The 18025-nt window shown below is 36.0% G+C and overlaps 2 protein-coding genes and 1 pseudogene across 2 annotated transcripts in view; 2 read left to right on the top strand and 1 right to left on the bottom strand.

The window, feature by feature from the left end:
- Positions 1-3510, top strand: part of LOC121298142 (asporin-like) — a 13159-nt gene extending 9649 nt beyond the window's left edge. The window contains exons 5-8 of the mRNA XM_041225011.1: positions 718-828; positions 1026-1119; positions 1351-1489; positions 1843-3510. Of these exons, the coding sequence (XP_041080945.1) occupies positions 718-828; positions 1026-1119; positions 1351-1489; positions 1843-2046 (548 nt within the window). The 3' untranslated portion in view covers positions 2047-3510. The remainder of the gene's footprint in view (positions 1-717; positions 829-1025; positions 1120-1350; positions 1490-1842) is intronic.
- LOC121298144 (centromere protein P) overlaps positions 1-18025 on the bottom strand; it is a 77939-nt gene that overhangs the window by 46394 nt on the left and 13520 nt on the right. The gene's annotated exons all lie outside the window — the stretch shown is intronic.
- LOC121298039 lies at positions 8875-13025 on the top strand (annotated as a pseudogene).

Below are 18025 nucleotides of genomic sequence, written 5' to 3'. Positions count from 1 at the left end.
TTAATTCATTTATTTACTTACTTTCAAGGTAGACGACGGTAACCCCCCCCCCCCCCCCCCCAAAAAAAAAAAAATAAAGAAAAACCAAAAAGAAATTCATAAAAGATTACTGATCATCATGGATAGTTGGGTTAATACATATTTTATTCCACCACATCTATTTCTAGCACCTACATTTCAACCAGACATGCTTTTCATGCTGCAGGCTTCTTCCCAAAATAATTAAAAAAAAAAAAAAAAAAAAAAAAAAAAGGTGTTTCAGTGACGTTATCACTGCATGTCAAAGAAAGACTGCATGACAACTAAATGTACTCAACAAACAGATGAAGGGCCATGAAAGTTCAAAAGGTGAAATGTCTATAAATTGACAACTTTTTAGACGCTAACCCTGTAGATCCAAACCAATGCCAGGTATCACTCTCTTGGACCTATCAGAACAGCCCTGCAGTGATAGCGACACCTGTATGAAGACCACCTGACTAGAAAGACCACTTCATGACAGCCCCAAGAAGCTTTGTTTTTAAGTATGGCAGCAGTCAGTTAGCACAGAATTACTCTTTGATATGAAGTCAGATACAAATTACATGTAGAGTAATGGCACTTAAAACCAGCAGATGGTGGTATAGTACAGAGATGTGTTATTACAATTTATTTTCAGTTCTTGCTCCAAATATATTTAATGTCGTTCCCCCCCCCCCCTTATCTCAAACTGTTCAGAGATGAGTGCAAATCCACTTGAAAACAGCGGGATCGAACTAGGGGCTTTTGATGGCATGTCTTCACTTTTTATGAGGATCGCAGAGACAAGGCTAACTGCTGTTCCTAAAGGTAAAGACAACACATGATATATACAGAACTAATACATTTCATAGATTTATGTTTTTCAAATCGATAAACTCATAATGGAATACATTATAGGACGATAGTTACGCATTAAGCCTTAAATTAAGAAATTGATGTTTAAGTGGGGATCAAATCACAGCAGACGACTCTTTTCAGCCACTGTATCTATTGGTTTCCCTTAGATTTACCGTCCTCCCTCTACGAGCTTCACTTGGATTACAATAAGATTGGAAAAGTGGAACTTGAAGATTTTATGAGATACAAAGATCTGCAAAGGTAAATAACAGTGGTGTTTGTTCAATGACGAGGTCTGTTGTTCATTTTAGTTTTGCAAATCCCTGTTCTACTGCTCCATATTTACAGTACTAATAGCCCAAGCACTATATATAAAATGCCAACTGCTATAAGGTATAAAGTAGTTTTCAGAAATGAAACACTGTTTAAATAATTGTAAGTTTCAATAACTATTCGCAGACATTTTTAACAAGCCCCTTATTCTTTATACAGACTTGGACTTGGACATAACCAGATTAAATCTGTTGAAAATGGAAGCCTAGCCTATATTCCTAATATAAGAGAACTTCACCTGGATAACAACAAACTCAAAAAAGTTCCTGCTGGTTTAGCATCCCTGAAATACCTGCAGGTGAGTATGTCAACAATGCTGGGATTTCATTTCATGCTAAAAATCAAGCAAAAGGGGAAGGCCACTGTCTCTGAGATTTCAGCGAGCAATAAAAACCTAGCCTAACCTAAATTCTTTGGCGCTTTCACAATAACACACTGTATTCTTAAACAAACAAAACCCTGTATTTATGTTGCCCTAGAACCGCAATGATGTTTTCTGACACAATGTTACCATAGCAAAATTAAATAACTCCACTATTTACAGTATTTTTGGTGTGTTTCTTTCAGGATACTGTTATTAAAGGCTAGCACCATGTTGGAAATCCAAATAAAATGAATACTGAATGACATGTTTTTCTCTCTCTCTCTCAGGTTGTTTACCTCCATTCTAACAATATTTCTGGTGTGGGTGTGAACGATTTCTGCCCAACAGGGGGCCGTGTGAAAAAGTCCCCCTATTCTGGCATCAGCCTCTTTAACAACCCTGTGAAATACTGGGATGTACTGCCAGCAACCTTTCGCTGTGTTTCCAACCGCATGGGAGTCCAGCTGGGGAATTCCAGGAAGAGGAAGTGAAGTCCTGAGTGATAACCTAGAGGTTCAAACAAGTCTCTTTACAAAATTCTAAATTTGAGCTCAAATAATTACTTGAATGTCTACAGTACAAATTCAACAAACATTGTAAAGCCTTACCTGCAGTGTAGAAATGTGTACTTTTTTATATGAATGGTCCACCTTGACTTCAAAACACTCAATCAGGTAAAAATTCAAGTCGACAAACTTTTTGGCTAGTGCCTTCTTCAGTGTGGCGTTGTAGTACCATACTGTAGTACACTGAAAAAGGCACTACGTTTGTCTAAAAGAAATCCACCCTTCTTTTGATTGCAAAAACATGGCCAAGATGTATATTAGTAGTCATGGTATTGTATCTTTATTGACTTGAACATTTCTTAAGGAATTATCTTAAAACAATGGCAAAACCATTAACCAGCAAAAAAAAGAAAAAAAAAAAGTGTTTAATGGTTCTTGAGTATTACTGTCCTGCCAAACTCAAGCATTAAGGACAGCCAGAACCTTTTATCTGCAGGAATTACTATATGCAGACAAATTGTGCCATCTTATTCAGATTTATTTTATTGCAGTAAAAGACAAACAACCTGTCTGATGATACCTGCTTTTCATATTTCAAGCAATACACAGTAAGAATGTCTGAAAATACAAAGCAGGAACTTTTAAATGAACAAGCATAACTGTGATGTTCTAGAATTTTTATTATCTAAAGCATTTATACTTTGGAACAATGAAGTGCTCAGTTTTAAAAGACAAACTTGAGCTGGCAGGTTTTGCTATTGCTGCACCACTCTTCTAATTCCAATTGTATGTAGACAAGTCATGTCTTTAAAGCTTTTCTGTTGCATGCATGCATATTAATACATGTCTTTTATGATCCCCTTTGGCTCCCTTATCGTAGAGAGATGTTAAATTACAAACCGTTTCAAGATGAAAAAGACATTTTAACCACACTAGCTGTTTATAAAGAAAGATTGTTCTTGTAAGCATTTTTTTTTTGTCTAACTTAGTGTATATATTCTAAAGGTAAGTTGTGAGCTCAAACTGAACATACATTATATTTATATTCATTTCTATTGCCCGCCCTCCAGTAAATGCTGTTATTTGATTCTAAACCATTCCAAATAAAACTGTAATTCATGTAACTGTGTCGCCTTCTGATCAGCAGATGGCGACACAGTTCCACAAAAAGAAAAAAGCTTTGATTTCCTATTAAAGATTGAGTTGGCATTGAAGTAGCCAAAAACAGTTTGATGCTACTTCAGCATACTAGGAACACATGGAATGTGCTCTTCGAAACATCTCTTAAAGAAAAAAAAAAAAAAACTTTGAATATGCTGACCAGCATAAGAAACATACAAGGTACAGACCCCAGCAGTTGTCACTGACAATGAAAAACACAATTACACTTACAATGAAAAATGGACATTTCACTTTTTTTTTTATTATTATTAAAATAACATCACAATATTGAAATTTGTAAAGTGTTATTTTTTGCATATTGAGATTCTCAGTGAATTTACCAAAAAAAATAATATACCCACACTCATTTTTTAAGCAACCTCAAAAGCTAACAGCATGAGAAGTGTATCTTTGCAGATGAAGTGCTTTTATTTTGTTGATCTTGAACGACGAGTCACAAAACAGCAAATAAAAATGGTTAGAAAAATTATTATTAGGGTTTTGACTCTGTGGTCTCTTATAACGTGTTAGTGCTTTTTTTTTTTTCAAAATTTTTATTCTCAGAATCACATATTGGACAGGCTTTCAATTTGGAGAGGGAGGCTGCTAACAGGAAACACATGGAAAAAATCTGCAGGTTGGCCTGAACTCTTTCTGCCACGTATCACACACTGATGTTTCTTAAACTCACAACAGGTATAAAGCATTTTCCTCCCACAGCTAAAAAGCACCTGGAACAGCACAAAAAGATGATGTTTTATATAAAATATTATTCTGTTGATCTAAATTAGGGTAATTTCAAATGGTATTCGCTCGTTGGCATGCAGACAATGAGCTAGCGAGCTACGAGACATTCTACTAAAAGTAATATTATATTCTGACAATATAAAAATGATCTCAAACCATGAAACCCTTCAATTACTATTATTTTTCTTCTAGTAAGCAAATCTAGGCACTGTTAATACTACATACACAATAAAGGCAACCAAAAGACCCCACTCCAAAAAAAAAAAAAACTCTATCCAGTTGGAAGAATTTCTAGCTGTCTCGCTCTACAGACAAGACTGTACTTCCACCCCTCATTTACAAGATAAACACTCGGGTCTGCAAAATAGAAGTGAAATAAAAAGAGGACTGGTAGAATAATGTTCTTAATATTTTAAACAAACATGTCACCAGTGATTCCCACAGCAATTTCACAACCTTTAGAAAGAGCAATTCATATAACATTTAAATCAACTGAACAGACCCCACTGCCTCTTTAATAGGAATGGTACAGAAAAGTATTTCATTTCTTCACGAACATCTTGATTATTATTTTTTTATCCACTTTTTTTTTTCAACATGATGCAGATTTAAAACACTGAGTGGCCACGCCTATGCAATTACCACACTACATATTTAATGTAAATTCTTAAATAATTTAATAACATTTCACAAATCTGGAGTCTTGCTTATCTTGTTTAAAATGTTGCTGAAACCCGATATGCTTTTTCTGAAACCAGATATTTTTTTGTTTTGAATGAGAAAGCCAGACTGACTGAATTAAGCATTGCAATTTAAGAAGCAACGAAAAAGAGAATGTTTACTCACTTATCAACATTTGGTGTGCTAAAGGGGCACTGCAGACTACAACTAATTAGATCACCTGGAAAACGGAGGATAAATGCTGATTGCATATGAATCTAGAATTAGTCCTACGTGCCCTCCAACACCAAGACATAATACTCAGTCTTCAAAAGAAGAGTTGAGTCTAACAGTAGATGAAGAAACTGAGAAACTGCCAGGACGGGGCGAGTCAGATAAAGGTTTTCTTTGTTAAAAGTATAGAAATACGCAGATGTCCAAGTGGCAACTTTACAGGTCCGACGCATGGTTTAAAACATAACACACCTCTGAAAAATGCAACATCTCAATTAATTTGGAAGCATAATACCTTTTCAACAACAGACATGCAGATTGTTATGGTCACATTGTAGTTCAAAAGGTCAGATCCTGTGGGATTTTTTTTTTTTTTTTTTTTTTTTTTTTTTAATACCCTGATATTGAAACAAAGTTTGGCTGCTTTTAAAGCTCATGGGGTTTATGGTGAAATGGTTCTTGAGAGATATACTAATGAAAAAAAAAATATTATAAAAAAACTAAAACAACATTCCTGTGGCACACTGTGGCTGTATGCCAGTGTTTCTTCAGAACATATGCAGTACAGACAACAACAGATGTATAGTATCTGGAGTATATTAGGTCCTGGCCATTGGTATGTTTTGCAGATCCATTTTGAGGAAATAATAGAATGGAAACATTTGCAGTCAAGTCTGACATTTATTTTTTTAAACTGCAGCTAAATGTCAGTGTTTTATTTGATAAGATAAGAACATGTAAATATAAGTGCTGTAGTAGTAAAATGAGTAAAGAAAGATGGTCAGCACTGGCATCGCCAAGTTTAAGATTCTATCTTGTTTTCTTCTTTAGGGGAAAGGTAGAACTGACGCAGAAGAAAGTTCTTCTTGAAAGAGTTAGTGCTAAGTTTATAGTTTTGGCTAGATCATGAAATAGAACTAAACTATTACAGAAGACATGAGTTTCTGTTTATTGATTTTGGTACATGACCAATGTTGCTTGAAGGTACAGCTGTATCAGTTCAGAAGGGGCTAATGCAGCATATAGATTACTTGCACATATTTATTAGCGTTTTTTAGTGTTACTGAGCAGGCTTGCAATATTGACTGCTGTTTTGTATGTATTCTGCAACAGTAAGTACTGTCATAAACCCTACACAGTGTTCAATAACAAGTCAAACAAACAGAGAGAGGAATGTAAAACATATCGTAAACAAACTAGCATTTTAATTACATGTTATTGATTACAGTATTAATTGAGGCAATTATTTACAGATTCGGTATTCTATTTTATTTTTTTATCTTACTGCAAAACCAGTAGTATCGCAAAGCTTCAAACAATTTTTGTTAACAATGTACTGCAGTGTCAACATTGCAACGATGTTCTGGTCACAAGTTCTGCAGTCAACTGCCCACCATGTGGAAGGCTGCTCTTGAGAGCTGCTGGCACCACACTTTAGAAAACTGGTACGTCATTTATCACAAATTCTGCAATATGTGCTTAACAAACATATGGATACAATCTGCAAACTTGGCATTTTGCAGAATTTTCCATACTTTTCATCTTGTCAAACCTTTTAGAAAAAACAAACATAATAATAACATTCTTTATAATTTATTCATAGTGTAACATTTGTCTTTGCATAAGAATGTTTATTGTTATTATAATGGAGAGTTTTATTAAAACTCAAAAATAAGAAATTATTGTTAACATCTGCAGGAAAGTTTAAATATGACTTGTGGATTTTTTTTTTTTTTTTTTTTTTTATATACACTGCTCTGCAAAAGTCTTAGACATGTTGCATTTTTCTACTGTCATACATTATGAGCATCAACAATTTACTGAAAGCCCCCACTAGTGTTTTCTACTATTGAAACAAACTTGAATTGCATAAAGAAAGAAAAACAGAAATAGCTCACACCACTCGATTTTCAAGGTGTGGCATCTAAAGCATAATCAATAAGGACAGAGAAACATCATCTGTAATTGACAAACTCATGACTGCAAGACCCAAAAAGCTGTTTAACAAGGATGAGCAATACTTGAAGATAATATCCTTCAGGAATAGAAAGAAGACAAGCACTCAATTGACAACAGAACTGGCAGAAGGCACAGTACGAAGGTCACTCTTGAAATCAGGACTTAAAGGATGTGTTGCAGTAAGAATACCTCTGTTAAGAAAGGGGAATAAGAAAAAAATGGCTAAAATATGCACAAGAACACAGAAATTGAACTATGGAACAGTGGTTAAAGGTGCTTTGGACTGTTGATGGGTGGATAACGACATCTGTGCCTTCTGCTAGTTCTGTTGTCAATTCAATGCTTGTTTAGTTCAAAGCATTAAAGCTGAATAACACAGTTAAAAGTATATGTATATTTAAGCTTACCCATAACTGGCACTTCACATGTGTTTAACCATTCAAATCATAAGAAAGATAAAGATGTAAACGAAGCCGTTTTCTTATTAACTCATATAAAACATTGCTAATCAGTCAGAGAGTTCTAGCAACCACAAACTACTCTCAAGCTTTATGCACAATACACCCAACTGAAAGAAGCCATGATCCTGACAAAAAGACCAAATCACAAAGCACATATTTTTTCATTTAAATTTGTATCGATTCCTTATGTTTTGTCTTCAAGGAAATTCCTTCTGCACCTAACCCCCTCCCCGCCCCCAAAAAAGTAACAGAAATAAAAGCAGAAACCACAAGGCTTCACTGAGGTCACTGAGCACATGGCTCTGTTTGCTTCCAGGATAATTTGCATGATGAAGAGAAGACTGTCAGTTTTAATCTACCTCAAAGCCATTTAGCATCAGTGTGCACAGGACTGCGATAAACCAGAGGAAGAGAATACTGTCTTGCATCTGCCCATAAAGCGCGATTCAGTCACATTTTTGAGGACCTGGCTTCAATTTAAAAGGCTTTGGGTGCCCTTCACCCAGACAAAGAGAGACAAACATTGTTCAGGTATGACATTGAGATTTATTTCAAGGAAACATGTACATCGTTCGTCAAGACTGATGTTACTTGTCCTACATTTTAATATTGGCGTTTCAAACCAAAAATACAAATAAGAAGGAGACTACTCTGTCTATTAATTTTCTTTAAATGAGCTTTGCATTTAATGCTCAATTAAAAATTCAGAAAATAATTCCAAACTTTGGTGACATAATTAAAAACATAAAAAGAGAGTGGCTGTTACATGAAATTTTTTGCAGGACAGTAAAGTTTTCCATGTGCATATAATGGGAGTTTAACAATTAAATACAAATGGCTGTCAATCATCTTTGTCCAGGTTTGCTAAACTATTAGTGTGCCATTATTTAGTGCATTATTTTAATGCACACAAAATACCTGTACAATCTCATGAAAGCATAACTGGATGGGTTCATATTGAATCATGCAATCATGTCTTTGCGTGATGACATCACAGCAGCATAAATTCAGTGCTGCTCAGAAGCATCTGCATGAGGCTTTATACTTGTTGATGAACATGAAAAGACAGCAAATGCAGCATACTGAATTTAACAGACAAATATCAAATCATGTGGGATATATATATATATATATATATATATATATATATATATATATATATATATATATATATATATATATATTGCTAATGTTATTTACTGGGAAATAGTTCTTCATTCACTTTTTGAATATTATATACCCTCATAAAATGGGGTACAAAATATTTTATACAAGCATTGGAAATGAATATTTACTAAAATTATACATGTGTTACTCTTTACCAGTGACTGAGCTCATCCTAAAAACTTTTTTCCAAAAGCACTTTGATTCTTAAGCGGTGCAATAAACTATCCATGCGATTATTCACGGCTTTTTTAATATGAAGTACAATGGCATGTAATCAAAAAGACAAAAATCCACAAGAGAAACTTGATCCAATTAAATAAACTCGGTAAGATAAAAAATAAAAAATAATAAAAAATTAGCTCCACCATTACAAACAGAAAAAAGCCTTCTGAAGTTATATAGAGAGTTGGGCTGTTCTCAGAGGATGCCGTCAAGGACCAATGCCAAGTACAAAGCTGTAGACAGTTATCTATTGTAAGGTGGTTCAATTTCTTCTTAAAAATAATGAATTAGTCTTCTTAAAATCGATCAAAACATTTTATTTAAATATCAATTTAAAAACAGGAACAAGAACAAAGAACACATACGGCAGACATGAGGCCTCAGCTGGTGTAATTTCTGAGCTCCGAACATCCGTCACATGCATTTTGAATACTGAACACTGTGGATGTTCCCAATCAACCAATAAACACCTGCCCGTGCCCTTATGGTATTAACAAGCATGATCAATCAGCAATACTCAAGTCGCAGCTACCATTTGTATCTAGGAAGAAAATTGAACTGCTGATTCAATATTTAATCATTTATATAGATGCAGAAATATGAAGCTACTTCTTTCCAAACGTCCTTATAGTTATCAGTAAACAACATCAATGCAAATGTCATTTTTGAAATAATTAACTATGAAATATAACTATGAAAATTCTAACTCAAATATCAATTTTAGTCCTTCTCTATCAGGCAAATGTCTTATGTCAAGATTTGTATTTAGACCCCAATACAGAGCCCCTTTAGTAAAACTGCCCACTTTTTCCTATTCGGTTGATTCAGGCTTATATTCTGGTCAGTATGTTCAATATCCCTATGAGTGTGCCAGCCAGTGCTTTTGTCCACCTTCCTACCTTTTGCAATGCACTGTGACAACAGGAATCTGAAGATCATCCCCAATGTCCTGCATCACATCCGTCACCTCTACCTTCAGTTCAACAGCATTGAAGCTGCGAGTGAAAGTTCCTTTCTCAATGCAACCTCTCTCACAGAAATCAATCTGAGCCACAACAAAATAAAGTCCTCTGCTGTCAACCAAGGTGTGTTTGCAAAGATGAAGAATCTTCTCAAACTTCACTTAGAGCACAACAATTTGGAAACTGTTCCAGCACCTTTGCCCAGCACCCTTCAAAGACTCTCTGTCGGTTTCAATCAGATCTCTAAGTTGTCAGCAGATGCCCTGCAAAAGCTACTCAACCTAACAATGCTTGACCTCTGCAATAACAAACTCACAGACTCTGTGAACTTAAGGGGAAAATCCTTTTGAGAATGAAAAGCCTGATGCAAATTAACTTGTGCAACAATACACTGAAATCCATGCCTTCAGATCTCCCAGCGTCTCTCATGCAGTTGTCCCTGGAGAACAATTTTATATCTTCAATCCCAGTAGAATATTTTAAGAAAACGGCAAATCCCTGCAAGAGGTTCCCTACAAAGTCTTCAACCTGTCTAGTCTGAAGGAACTAAACCTGGGCTTCAACAAACTAACCAAAGCTTTCTTCATTCCAAGATCCCTGGAGCATCTGTAGTTCAATCACAATGAATTTGTTGGTATGTTCCCTTTGTTTTAAATATTTTCCCATGCGATTGCCTCTAAAACATTTGACATGTCATTATACATTAAATATTGATCACAACAATTTCTGTTTAACAATTGTATTTAGTTAAACTCAAGCCTAAATAATTAAGCTCAGGTGAAACTAATTAAATCATAGTTGCATTGCAATTGTGGTGTTATTATCCGATTAAGCCTAATAATTATTCATATTTATTAACTTAATTTAATTTCTCAACTCTCTGGAGCCTGTAAGGTTCAATAGCAGGACAGCTGTAAAGAAAAATAAACAAATGCAAACTCTGCCGTGATGGAATCTATAGGCCACATACCAATCGATAACTTGTTCTGTGACTTGGATCATAGTGTTTGTTTTGACAGCCACTCTGAAAGATACATTTGAATGTTTCATTGATTATGCCACGCCCAACCTGCTCACCTACATTCGTATTGACCAGAACAAGCTGAAAGACCAGTTAAATAACTTTGTATACGCACGCTTCCCCCGCATCCAGATCATCTACTATGAGGAACAGAAAATCATCCAACATTACATAGCACCTCCGGTATATGAGCCTGTGATCCCTCATTTATCTGAAACTCTAATGCTTGTGCCAGCATCAGATCCAGTACTAGTAGGAAAAGAATACACAGTCAATTTCTGTATTATACAACAAGGGTGGTATTCAAAGCACTATTTACCAGAACAGTTTACCCTGGGGTGCCATGTATCTTTTGAATACTGTTGGTTATTATTAAATAACAGTAAATAAAGCAATGTACCAAAGATTCATGAAAGGCTGAACAATGAAAATTAACCCATTTGTTAATCCCGTAAAAGGGGAGAGACTAATATTGCACAGAATTAGCACTTCTTTATTTTCAGCCTTAAAGCTTGACCCTACCTGAAAAAGACCAGGTTAGGACCATAAAATACAATGTAACCTAACTGAAAAGTGTACTTTCAATACCATTGTGAGCACTTGAGGGGTAGAACAATTATAATAAATAAGCTAAAAGTAATGCTAAAAATTACCGTAGCCTATGCACTTTTTAATTTGAGCAACTGTTCTTAAAAGAACAAAAAAGACAAATCAAAAGTTTAAAGCCCATTCACTCAAACAGCCTTGGGATGCTGGGGTATCTGGGAGTGATCCTGCTCACGGGGACAAATAAACAAACCTGAACAGAGTTTCTGGAATTCTCAAGTTCTCTCTCAGACTGACAGAGTAATGGGAAGTCTGTCTAAAATTGAATCCCTGACATGCAGTTTCCTCAAGAGAGAAATGTATTGTAGAAATATTCCAGATGCAGACCTACAGTGCGAGCAAAACAGAAGCCACAAACCTGTTCAGACATGTGACCCTTGCAGCGTGAAGAACTATCAAAGGGGCTCATGCAAAAGTACTAAATTGAGGGGCTCCAAAGTGGTGCACCCAGTACAGGCACTCTGCGTGGAGTGCAGGATGCACCCTATAGCCTGGAGATCGCTGGTTCACGTCCAGGCTAGGTCATGACCGTGACCAGGAGTTCCAGGGGGGCGGCGCGCCATTGGCCAAGCACCGTCCAATTAGGGAGGGCTCAGGTCGGCAGGGTAATCCTCGGTTCACCGCACACCAGAGACTCCTGTGGTCTGCAAGGCGTCTGCCGGTCTGCTGTGGAGCCATTGAGATCTGTGTTGTCCTCCAGCACTACAGGTCTGATGGCTTCGCTGTGGATCTGCAGTGTGAAAAAAGACAGCTTGGCAGGGCACATTTCAGAGGATGCGTGTATCAGCTGCCCTTTCGCGAAGATGGTGTGGGGGTTGCATTGGTGGACCGGCATCAATACACACAATTGGCAATTCCAAATTGGGAAATTAAATGGGGTAAAAATCCATTCGTGACTACTAAATTTATTTTAAAAAAAAATTAAAAAAAAAAACTGAAAAGCATTAAAAAAATGCCAGAATTAAATTGAGCATCTACTGGCTCACTGGGACTCATTTCAAACCAACATCACTGTCCCTCAGCTTTCCCTCAAGACACTTAACCATGTGGGGGTGAATTTTGTAACCAGTTTGTAAGCACTGGTATAAGCATCAAAGAATATCTAGAAGGGGCAGGATTCCAGGGGCTCCCGGCCAAAGCATAAATGGAGAATTCAACATGGAAAACAGTTTAGTCAGGCTGTTTCAAAAGGACAGAGGTTTAACAGGACTATTATAAAGGCATGTGTTCTTAAAGGGATACTTGCTTAATAATTACCTACATTTTAATAACATGTAATCTCTTTAACATATACAACAAACTGCACAGCACAGTATTACAACTGAATATTTCTAAAATACATTTACATATACAAAATAAATAAAGCTAGAATTTAATCGGCTCTTCAATAATTTGTACTCCTGGGAATTTACAACGGGTATATAAAATCAGAGCAAAAATATGTGAAATTAAATGTTGTCCTCCTAGAATTGTGTCTCATAGATTACTTTTGAATAGGCTTCCAGGCAGCCCTTATTTATCTGTCTTGATCACTTCAAACTCTCTTCCCTGCATTCATTTTTGGTTTTTAATATTTAATGAATGTAACTCAAAAGCTATGTATGTAAATGTTGGTAAACAAAAGCATTACATAAGCAAGTTTTGTTTCTGGCTCTTTTTTTTCCCCCACTGTTTTCTTTGTATCACAATCTTGAAGAGGTTTCTGCAAAAACACCCCCTTTGAAATTTCATTGCTCCCAGATTAAACCAGCCAACGCTTCTTGAAAAAGTTCATCGTTTCTTATTTCAAGACTCAAAAACCAGCTCCTAATCTTTTCAAATAAAACCCTAACTCCAGAATCTAATAGGTTTCTGTGAGGGGTGGCCGAGTGGCGACGTCAGACCAAGGAAATGAAGCCACAAACAGGCAGGCACTCGGATGAAAGCTCGGTTGTGCCGATTTTTTATTAATAAAATATTTTAACAAAAAAACATTGCTCACGGAGCGAAAATAAATATTCAAACAAAACAAAATGCCGAACATTAAACAATACAGGTCAGTCTGGAAAACTGCCTTCACTGTGCTTAGATTTAGTTTTACTTTCAGATTCTCGCTCTTTCTCGCTGCAAAACACTCCACTCCTAGTACGCAGAGAGCTGCAGGCTTTTTTTTACTGGCCAATTTAACAAAATAATTACAAACACTTAAACAATTATTCAATAAACGGCACCAGCCACATTCTCATGAGATGTCTGGCAAATACGAACTGCTACCATCGCATCTGCCAGACCACATCCAAACCAAACAAGAACAAAGAAAACATTGTATTATTAAATGACACACAACCATTCAAATCAACAATAACAACACAGTCGGCTATTCGCATTCCTTTATACAATAAATAAATCATAATACAAAACAATACAAATACAAAATATGCACAGAGGCTGGGAGGACACGCAGGACATCTCACTGTCCCCTCGCATATGTGCAAGGCTATCTCCTACTGCCCTGCCACAGTTTCCATTTCTATCATTTCATCTCAAGAAATAATTGCAACCATCATCTCCCCGTAAATAGCCCTGTCACACATTAGCTCGATTCACATGGAAAGGAAACCGTTACCTAACAAACCTATGTAATACACCTTGTTGCAAAGTTCCTTTTGAGAGATGATTTATATCTACAAACAAGTACTATACAGTACTACTATGTAATATTTTTCTTGTGTGTTTTTTTTTTTTTTTTTTTTATAAACACAAATTTAATACTACATTTGTTTAACAAAATTATGTCATGAGGTTGACTTGGCCTAGATGAATTTATTTATGCAGAATTGGTCTCTTCTATGAGCTGGTGCAAGAAACAAGAAACTACTTGCCAGAAACCTCTCCAAAGGAAAACTTGGCATAATTTTTCTGTAAACAACTGACACGATGTTCCTTGAGAGAAATCTATAGGCATATTTAGTGTCTGTCAGTCCGACTATTTATTTTTTCTGTACGAAAAACTGTACTGTACCGACTGGCACAATAATAACAATAGATATGAAAAGTTTAGAAACTTGAAAACACTCAAACACAAGAAACTGATCTGATGATGTATATATATTTTTAACCAAGTTAGAACAAAAAAAACTAAAGAAAACAAAGAAAAGAAAAATATTAAAGTCAGTACTTTATAACTTGATAGATACAACCTGCTGTTTCTCTTGGATAACAACTAAAACAGTTCTTACGATACAGTAAAATGAAGCTAGGGCATCATACACATTTCCATAGTCCAGCTTTATAAAAAACATTCTTGACAACAGTCTTCAGCAACAAGCAATAATAATTGTAGGACTGTATTCGTAAAGCATTGTGCCATTTCCAATTTTTCCAGCCTTTTGTGCAAATACAGCCTTTGTGTGAAGCATATACAATTATGTTTGGTATGCTGACACTTTGCAGAGAATTCCAGTATGTATAGTTACAGCAGTTACACATTACAAAGGGTACTCTGGTTATATTTTTGCACTAGAGTATAAATTCCTTGGTGTCTATTTAGTACATTCTTGCACAGTCCACAGGCATGTTCCTGCTCCTACCTGCAGCAGCAGTGAGTTATAAATGCCTGTCTTTCAATATCCGTTATATATGACCCACCCCCCGGCAGTATCAGGATAGGAATTAATAGCATGCAGTAAAAAAAATAAATAAATAAAGGGGAAACAATAGAGATCCATCATCCTATTTTCTTCACCCATTTAAACAATATATGGAAACATGTTTACAAAGTATAATACTACTGACATGTAGCTCTAAAATATTTAAGAGAAGCCTAAAAGGGGTTTATGATTTGTTATGGCTGTGGGAAAACCCGACTTTTTTTTGCTTACAAATTGATGGGTTTAATTCATTTTTAGTGGGATCAAATCTAAGACTACCGTAACTAGGTAACAGTTGATTGTATAATATGAATAGTTTATTTTTAATGTTAGATTATTGTTACATGTGCCGCTGTTGACAAGACTCTGAAATGAATGTTCATAAAACATTAAGTCTGCCAAAATAAAGATTTGCAGAATGTTTTTGCAACATGCTGTTTTGATGGGTATAAAACCTGTACTATGAATAAAATGCACTTTATTGCATGATAAACTGTTTATACTGTTAAATGCCACCCTGATGGAGGCATGTACTATAGGAAATGAATACAGTAAAAACATTTTCCAAGAGTTGGCACAGAGCCTAGCGTGGTACTTTTATTTATTTTTTTTTTTTTACATGCTTTTAGAAGTGTTAGCACACCTGTGTTATTACTTACCATTTCAGTCCTCTTGTTTCTACTGCTCTAGTTAATACTTTGGACCCTTTTCTATTTTTTCTGGGGAGCAATGAAGGGGCTGCTTGACAGGCTCATGATTTCTGTGTTCCCCAGACAGCTGACAGCCTTGTACAGATTTTCCAGTTGTTTTAAAGCACTAATATGGTTTCAGAAGTAGTAGTTTTTTTTTTTGAGCCGATTCTGTTTTGGATAAATGTACTTTTACCACTTTTTAATGTGGTTTTCTTTTCCATGCAGCAAAACAGCAACCAACCTTCACACCTGTGATTACACTTTGGGATGTATTTTACCTTTTTTTTTTTTTTTTTTTTTTTTTTTAAGTAAATCGCCAATTATTTTATTATTTTCTCCCAATTTGGCACATCCAATTATTTTTTAGACTCAGCTCACCGCTACCACCCCCGCCCTGACTTGGAAGCGGCAAAGAAGAAAACACGCTTTTCCTCCGAAGCGTGTGCCATCAGCCGACCGCTTTTTTTTCCACATTGCAGACTTACCATGCAGCCACCTCAGAGGTACAACATTGGAGGACAACGCAGCTCGGGGCAGCTTACAGGCAAGCCCACAGGCGCCCAGCCAGACTACAGGGGTCGCTGGTGCGCGGTGAGCCGAGGACACTCCGGGTGGCGTTTGGCCAATTGTGCGCCGCCCACCGGGAACTCCCTTCTACGGTCGGCAATAGAATAATAGCCTGGACTCGAACTAGGTATTTTACCTGTTTTTAATATAAATTACTTCAAATACAAACAAACACGTTAGTATTACATTATATTTCAAATGTGTACAAACAAAGGAATTCTTAGTAAACGAATGTGTTTGTTCAGGCCAAGATGAGGGTGAAATGTCACAGGGGTCACTGAGCCTACCTATCAACTCTCTCTAACATCCTTTTGGACACTATCATTTAATTTACAAGCACTGGTTTCTACTTGAAAGCAGGTATGTGCTGCATTTCAAGATGGAAATGACTACTTATGAGATTACGCAGAACGGTGCTCAGCATATATAGGCCCAAGCATGTACCCACGCACATCAGCAATTGGACGTTGAAAATCAAAAACAGAAAGCTACGAACAAGGCACTTAAACCTAAATATGTGAATGGAAAATACACAAGGCAGGCATGAAAACAGCAGTTTGATCCAATCCTGGTTTTATGAGTTTAATGAGACACACCTGAGCTTGTTACCCATACACTATGGCTAAAATCAAGCTTGTCATTAAAACCTGGAATGGGTAAAACTGCTATGTACAATAGGAGTCTTATTTCATGCCTGAAAGATTTATGGTTGGGTTTAAAGTTGTTTTGCAAGGTTTGACAGAAAAATCATACATTTTTTGACTTGTAGAAGAACGGATGAATAAACCTCTAAAAAGGGTAATGCGTACGATAATAAAAATAGGGGAAACCCTCAAATATTAGGGAAATGAAGGCAAACAGCGAGATGGAAAAAAACATTTCATCAATCTCAAAGCTTTCGTGATATCCATCTTTTCTGCAATGATCGGACGTGGCCAGCAGGCAGAGTTTTCAGTAAATATAATTGATAAATCACACACACACTTCCCTCAAAATGCTAATACATTAAAACTAAATATCTCAATAACAAAATGCTCCAACCTTAGGGATGGATGACAACTTAACTGGAAGCATGTGACAATAGAAATGAAAAAAAGAAAATGTTATTTTACATCTGTTTTGCATTTTATGAACTTTATAAAAAGCAATTTAAAAAAAAAAAACAATTTTATAAAAACCCCTGAAGGTGAACATTTTTTCTGCCAAAAAATATGTAACAATTCCAAGTTTACATCCTCACAAGCTGCAATGATTAAAAGGCTTAGTTTACAAAGTACACAACAAAGGCATTGTAGTAGTCTGAACAAGAGGTATACAATACACCTCCACAAACTGGCACAATGTTGCTTTTCTTCCTTCTACTCTATATAGTCAAAGTCAGAACCATAAAAAAGGCACAACAAATGTGAGCGACACACAAGTGTGCAAGAATGACTAACCAAGATGAACAGGCCATAGAGCTAGAGAATTCAGCTGTGTGTCTGCCAAGGAAACTTGTGGTTTGCAAATAAGCCAAACATAACTTGTAGAATGTCGCCATTACCAGAGCTTCTTTTAACCTGTGTGCTGTAAGCCGGTAGGACTGTGGTACTGGTATTACAGAACAACACTATGACTCTGACTGTCAAAAGTGTACAGACTTAGTGATAAGAGATTAACTAATCACAACACACTTAAACTACAGTACATCTTTGTAATATTGTTTGCATTGAAATATATCAATCGTTTAAGAAGGCTGTTTTACTTAATACTTTTATTAACCTAAACTTTGGGAATCAAGCACAAATATCAAACATTAAACTACAGTTCCAATTACAGACTAGGAAAATATTTTCCATTTTTACTGCCAGAAAAAAAATGAGAGAAGGTTGCTGCA

The sequence above is a fragment of the Polyodon spathula genome, chromosome 23 (genome assembly GCF_017654505.1).
Source record: "Polyodon spathula isolate WHYD16114869_AA chromosome 23, ASM1765450v1, whole genome shotgun sequence".
Classification (NCBI taxonomy): Eukaryota; Metazoa; Chordata; class Actinopteri; order Acipenseriformes; family Polyodontidae; genus Polyodon; species Polyodon spathula.
The sequence above is the reverse complement of the archived record's forward strand: the minus strand, read 5'-3'. Positions and strand labels throughout refer to the sequence as shown.